The 7,321-nt window shown below is 40.5% G+C and overlaps 1 protein-coding gene across 1 annotated transcript; it reads right to left on the bottom strand.

Annotated features, from left to right (window-relative positions):
- Positions 1-662: 662 nt before the first annotated feature.
- Positions 663-7,292, bottom strand: LOC125531079 (serine/threonine-protein kinase CTR1-like; the record flags this gene model as incomplete). The annotated part of the gene is given in 17 exon segments (XM_048695491.1): positions 663-901; positions 1,329-1,639; positions 1,730-1,824; positions 1,978-2,109; positions 2,187-2,255; positions 3,006-3,104; positions 3,212-3,296; positions 3,388-3,488; positions 3,766-3,834; positions 4,074-4,114; positions 4,365-4,583; positions 4,917-5,012; positions 5,188-5,396; positions 5,776-5,879; positions 6,181-6,322; positions 6,409-6,707; positions 7,258-7,292. Coding segments are annotated over 16 exon segments (1,895 nt in total), but the record flags the coding sequence as incomplete, so codon positions are not given.
- Between the last annotated feature and the right edge of the window lie 29 nt (positions 7,293-7,321).

Raw genomic sequence — 7,321 nt, forward strand, 5'->3', positions numbered from 1 at the left:
GTACAAGGAGCAGAGAGTAGCGGAGGTGGTCCCCTAGGTTACCATAGTCGATACTGTCGAATCTAGGGTTTCGAGGCATATGTTTGGTTTGCTACCAAAATTTACTAGGGAGGCTAAATTTTTTGTCACCCCTACGACTTCGCCGAAAACGTAATTTTATGTGGTTGGCAACACAATTTCATAACCAACCAAATTACACAACATTGTTTCGACCAATGCAAATCAGCAGCACGCCAAATCTCGACACTAATGTTTGGTTGGTGCCCAAACTTGCCCTGCCAAAACCTTGGCAACCTATGATACCCTTGCTCTTGGTTGGTTGCCTATGCAACCTTTGGCAACCCTCCTCACAAATGTTACCATTTTTTTTGGCCAACAGAGGGTCAAGGAATCTCTCTAACCGATCTTTTGTGGCTAACCAACGGTCGGCGAATCTTGGTAGGGCATTGCTTTGGCATGTACCAGACATGCCCCAAGGCAAGAATGCTCTCAGAGTCACACCAAATGTTCCTATTGTACACTACAAAATATCTAGATATTTAGTACACAGGACAGCACATTTGGTGCTAGTACTAATTGACTGGGCCTCCAGGTTGGCCAGTATGCACTGATTGCTCAGTAACAGCTGCAGTACAATGGACAGTTGAAGCACTATTACAACATGCCACACAACAACCACATGATAATAATACAACACATACATACACACAGTAGTAATTACAGTTGGTTACATACAACATATTATAACATAATATACAAAGGTATCTAGTGGGAAACTATAATTTACACAGCTTAATAGCCACAGGTTTCTGATGTTTGGAACTCGGCGAACGCGTGTTTTCCAGTGTGTGATCACGCCGTGTCGTCATGGGGGAGGAGGATGATTCTCTCGACGATGTGTCTGCAGGAAACAGAAAACATGTGTCGGTAAATGGTGCCGGGAAGCGCCACACTGCGCCTCATGGATGTCGGATGCTCAATCATATATGTTTATATAACGAAACAAGAGACCAACACGCCAGTTGCAGCTATCGCAAATATTAACAACGGCAGCGAGTGCTTAGCCTAGGCTACCCAAATACAATGTGTGAACTATCTGCAAATTAGCGCACCACACATTATCAGCAAACATAATAACCCACTGCTGCCGTGGTCACTAAAGGAAATAAGGGACAGCCAAACCACAGGACCATGATAAGATATCAATTTATCTAACATTTGACAATTCTGCATTTGACCGACATGAAAACCTTCTCTTAAAATATTTAAGCCTGCACTCTTTGCTAATATTGAACGAGGAACAGGAAGCTAAGAAAACAGCAGCATACCTTAAGCCATGGAAGGGAGTTTTGCCAGGTACATTTTACTTGAAAGTGTAAATCAAGAAGTCCTCCTTATTCTTAGCATTGAGTAATAGTGTTGATGAATTATCCATCATAAACAGCCTAAATACCAAAAATAAATAAACTCCTCCCTGCCCCGCCGATACTATCATAAGAGCACTAAGGAAATGCTTCTTTCCTTAACAGTTTCAAACTGCTATGAGTCTGAACGGATCAACTGCGGCACCGGGACCTTGTTAATTAAAGGCCTCAGAGTTTCCATAATATTAGCAAATGAGGGCCTCCGCCATGGCTCACTACAAAAAAGAGGCATATTAATATTCTAGTTAGCCTTACATGGCACTGAATCAGCTTAAGAGAGGGAAATATGAAGATGGAACACATACTTTGCCCAGCAGGATTCGATTAATGCAGCTACTTGAGGATTTAACTCTTTCGGAATTTCAAGTCTTCTTCCTTTAAAGCCAACAGCAGCAACTACCTGTAGAACATCATAGTGCAGCGTATAAAAGTTAAATACAGAGTTGATCAGGTGTTGATCTGTGGATAAGCAAAATATGTACTCAAAAAACTTAATAATTTCAATGAACAGTAGCATCGAGGCATCAATGCTGGAGCCAAATTAGATGATTACCTGGGCAGGATTCAGGTTACACCATGGTTGTTGCAATGTCATAAGTTCCCAAAGGATTACAGCGAAACTGTAGACATCAGACTTCTCATTGGATGGCTCATCTCGAAGCACTTCAGGTGCCATCCATTCAGGCTAACGTTTAAATGAAAAGATAAGCCAAGGAATGAATGGGCAAGATGAACTTGAGAAGAAATGGAAAATGAGCTTACTGTTCCTGCCAAAGATTTTGAGGACAAGTAGGTGTTGGCTTTTAGTCGCGAAAGCCCAAAGTCGCATACCTACAAACAGAAAATAGTTAAAAGGTTTAAACGAAGTGAAAGTACCTGGTCCTGATTTAATAACAGAGTGTGAATAAGAAAAACAAGTCGCTAATAAATCCTATATGAGACAAATACAATAGATAAAATTGTCATATAAACACTATCATTTCAGATGAAGCCTCTAGGGGGAATAATACCATGACTGAATATTCATGTACTATGTCAAATTTACAGCTATGTTAGCATTTCTTCAGGGAAATTAGCAGCTTTTTGCAATTGTTTTCTTTAAATATGTTTACTGACAAGGATGGCTAATGATGATTGGGTTCCTGGTATGTCTTTCACACAGGCTGCTGCAAGAAATATAACTGGAAGCTGCAAATGATGTGTGCTGTCGATAGCTGAAGAAAATAAAAGAAGCAGAAAACTATACAAAATCATTCTTCTATTTTTTATTAGAAGCTGAACATCTTCTAGAACTAGAAAGTGTTGCACATATATTATTGTAAGTTTAACACCTACCAAATACTCTCCAAAACAAATAAGTTACCACTCAGGAAACAACAGTAACTCACGTGTCAAAACAAAATCAACATAAAAATGTGGACAGAATACTAGTATGAGAAAATTGACAGCCTCGTGCACAGTGACACAGATTCATATGGCCGCACTATTTCACATGATGTGTGTGCCTTCTACCTTCATAAAAGTACCAGAACATACAGTTTATTATCTAAGGCATTAGATTATATAGTGTATAAATCATACCTTCACAGTATACTTCTTGTCGACTAGAAGATTTGGAGATTTCAAATCACGGTGAACAATAGGAGGACTACGTCTATGTAGATAATTCATTCCCTTCGCCTGTAAAGCAGGCAGAGATAATTTAGATAGAATATGACTGCTACAAGTTTATACCCTGGGAGTATGACTGCTTCAAGTTTATAGCCTGGGAGTAGAGAAGACAATACCACATCGAATGCCATGTTCAAGCGGCGTCTCTCATCCAGAACCTCCCTTGCACCACTCCTATGCAAAAGTTTATACAAACTACCTCTGCAACGAAACAAGTGCATCACTTGCTGGAATCACTCAAGTGGGTGAAGTACTGTAGTACCAAATGAATAAGTGAAATGCATATTAATACCTTGACAAGTACTCCGTAACTATTGATAGGTTTGGGGGTTCAGTAACAGCACCCATGAATAGAACAATATTTGGATGCCTCAGACTTTTCATTATTGCAACCTGCCACATAGAAAAAGCATTTATAAGGTGATTAACATGGACAGGAATGCTTCATTAAGGCATAAACACCAACTGAATGAAGAACATAATCCCTGGTAAGTGACAGCGACATCCAGATATAGAACATGATCACTGATAAGTGACAACCATGTCCAGATACAGAACATGATCACTGATAAGTGATAACCACTCATAAGAATCATAACACTGACCAGCGACCACACAGCAAAGTCCAACATTTATAAGATCCACCAATGCCAAGATTTGTTCAACAAACCTCTCTCATAAATTCCTTGAAGCGATCTAGATGATAATCCTGCTCCATCAGTATCTTCACAGCAACATCCTGCAGTAACACAGAGTTCATTGCAATGTTGGTTCTAAAAACATTCAGCACAAAAGGCTCACTTATAGTTACAACAAACTAGGACAAAAAAAAGCTCAGATGAAGCATGAAGTTGTGCACTAATAAGAGTTCGATGAGAATACAGGGAAAAGTCTATCAGGATAAAGAATCCAAAGGAGAAACTTTTGCCCTCTTAGCAGTAACAAATTATCAATAAACCAGGCATATAAAAGGCATACCGATCCATGCCAGTCAGCACGATGAACTGTTCCGAAAGAACCTGGAAGAAAAAAGTAAGTTTAGAACAACTAAATTTCACCAAACTATTCTTTCAATATGGTTCATATAAAGATTTAACTTGCAAATATCCAACCATATCTCAAATATGATTTAGATGTTACGAGTCTTACGACTCCTAATGCAATGGTAACATAGATATATTAGCAAATAAAGAAAATAGATATTCCTTTTCTTCCTTTTGGAAAAGAACCACAGAAGGATAAACTTCAGTCTTATTTGCACAAGTGTACCTGCTCCAATCTTCTCCTTTAAAACCAGCTCACTCCATGGAATGATCAGATCATCCACAGCAAGTGACAGATCACTGACAGTACTCCGTAGATACTGATTCCCCTCAATCAACTGAAACTCTTTCTTTTTATCAGCTGTCAAATTGGACGGTGTCATAAGTGGCAAAACCTCTCGAGGAGCTTCTGGCAGAATAATGTCCGAGTTCGCAATTGCTTGCCCTACATCATCAGAATATACCGACTCAACACAGTATGCAAACATAATGTTCATGCTATATTTAAATATTTCAGATGCTCCAGCACAGGTTGCTGCAAAGTGAAGACCTTGGGGGTACATTATTTGGTGCTCAGTTGTATTCAATGCAACATGGTAAACAAAGAAGCCCCTATTTAATACTCCCTCCGTCCCAAAATATAAGAACGTTTTTAACACTAGCATAGTGTCAAAAACGTTCTTATATTCTGGGACAGAGGGAGTAGTCAAAATTCAAAAGAAAAGAAACAATATGTTTCAAGATTTAACAAGCCCAAGAGATTGTCATCAGCTGTTACCTTTCACCGGCACCCAGCTGTTGGCAATCCCGTCCCCTGCATCATGTTTCTTCGAATACATTTGGTCTACAGCAACTGCAGCACCATTAGAAGCACCTGAAAATGAAAGATTGGCCTCTGTCACACCCCTGCCAAACAAAACCATCATAGATGGAAGACGACAAGTTTGGCATACCAACTACTTATTTGGTGGACAATCATATATGCTATATGTAATGAAGTCCTAATGACACATGAAGAATGAAATTACAGCAAGTTTCGCAGATATAACCTGTGGATGCATCACTGAACAATAGATTGAGCGAGTGACAGTCTGAGAAGTATTGCTTGGCAACTGAGCTGAAATTTGAAGTGATCTCTAACGACCTAAATTTTGGTGGACGGAGAGGTGATGGAACCGACAGCGAGTAGGGACCATTGACGAAAGAATCAGGATCAGATAATTGGCCTGGAGCCCCAAATAAGTCAACCAGATATTCCCTGTCAAAGGAAATAACAAAAGTCAGCATATAGCTATCCACCAAACATATCAAAATAACAGGAAAATAAGGCAAATATTCTATTCAAACAAGCACAGAGTATTCTAGTCCGCGGTCTTTGTAAACAAGTCGGACTTTGGGTAATTTGTCGCAGTACCTCCCAGCAAGTCAAGTACTGATATCTGAAATGTACATCCAATATTAAACAGATCCTAGTCCATGGATATATTCCCTCTGTTCACAAATATAATATGTTTTGGATATTTCAATATGGACTACATACGGACTGAAATGAGTGAACAAACACACTAAAATGTGTCCATATACATCCGATTCAGAAAAAAGATAGAACATCTTATATTTGTGAACAGAGGAAGTACCTTTCAAGCCCAAAACGCACGACACAGGAGGAAGCGTCTTCAGCTTTACAGTATTTACAGCCCTTGACTAATCTGCATGGTATGTTGACTTTATCTGCTAACATCTGCAAATGTATAAGCTTCAGTATGTGATGACTTAAGATAGGAGCAACCAAAAGATGTAATCCCTCCTTCTCTTAATATAAGGCGTTTTTCCAGTTCAAATCATTAAGGGGCAGAGGTACTAACAAAAAAAAGTTATAATTCCTATCTAACCAAGCTACACATTTACTAGTGTCTGTGAGTTCTAAATTCCGATTGAGGAGTAACGAAATTCTTTACTGAAACTTTGTTGTAGTTGTTTTTGGTGGGTACAACGAGTACAAGACGAACAAAGAGTTAAATTTCTGAAAACAGCAGACATACTTTAAAAAGCAGAGAGCGGTGCTTGCAGAGACCAATCGGCAGCTTCCCCAGATGAAGCACAATAGATCCTGCACTTGATTTGATTGCCTCGCTGCTCTCTTTCCAGCGTGGAAGCAAGTTCTCCTCGTTGGAGGTTGTACCCCTTTGTGATTGAAAAACATAAAAGAGATGTTCAACAAACCACACAGCTCAGTTCAAATTAAAAGACTTAGGGAAGCGACCACTCACCCCATTCTGGAAGACACAAGTTTGGCTAGCTGATTTATGACATCTTTCATGTCTGAGGAACTGGACAGAAAGCTGGACGCGTAGTTCTCCAGCATACCAAGATCGAAATCAGCTCTCCTGTCGACGAGGACCACCTGGATGGAAGAATCGTCGGGGCGGACAGACTTGAGCGACTCCACGGAGGGTATGCGGTTCTCCTCGTGCACGTCGGTGCACATCGACCACACAAAGGGGTCCATCCCTTGGATCAAGTAGAACCCATCCGGTATCGTGTTGCTGTATGATAACGAGCCGTTTACCTGGGAAGTGAGATGCCGTGTTAAGCTAGAGTAATCACAGTATAAGCAGGATACAAAACATGAAGGGCCACTCTAATTCGGCAATATGGACGTTTGATAGAGCACACAAAATTCTAAATTATACTCCCTCCATCCCAAAATAAGTGCCTCAACCTTAGTACAAAGTTGAGACACTTATTTTGGGACGGAGGGAGTACTAACAAGTATCAACTTTATGCTCTGAAGAGAACTGAATAAGGTCGCTCTGATGCAGCTGTATGGTCTACCTTGCAGAGCTAACGGCATCGTAATTACATCCATTGTCAGTACATCATATAATCCTCACAGGCTCAACATAGCTGCTGGATGTGATGTGATGTAATGAGAGAGTAAATTCACTATGATCAAGGGTTAATGAGAACCCTTGGGGACACAATAGGTGGCCAAGTAGAATTCGTTGTAAGAAATGGTTGGCACTAGTTGTTGAACTAGGTGGAGCAATTGAATCCAGCAATCCACCAAAGATGTTGGCTTGGAGAAAAGTATCTAGTAGCATGATTGGAGATCGTACCCAGAAGCGGTGGGAGAGGGCCTCGGCGGTGGGGGGGGGGGGGGGGAGCGGGGGGGCCGGGTGG

This window comes from Triticum urartu, unplaced genomic scaffold (assembly GCF_003073215.2).
Source record: "Triticum urartu cultivar G1812 unplaced genomic scaffold, Tu2.1 TuUngrouped_contig_6784, whole genome shotgun sequence".
NCBI classification, from domain to species: domain Eukaryota; kingdom Viridiplantae; phylum Streptophyta; class Magnoliopsida; order Poales; family Poaceae; genus Triticum; species Triticum urartu.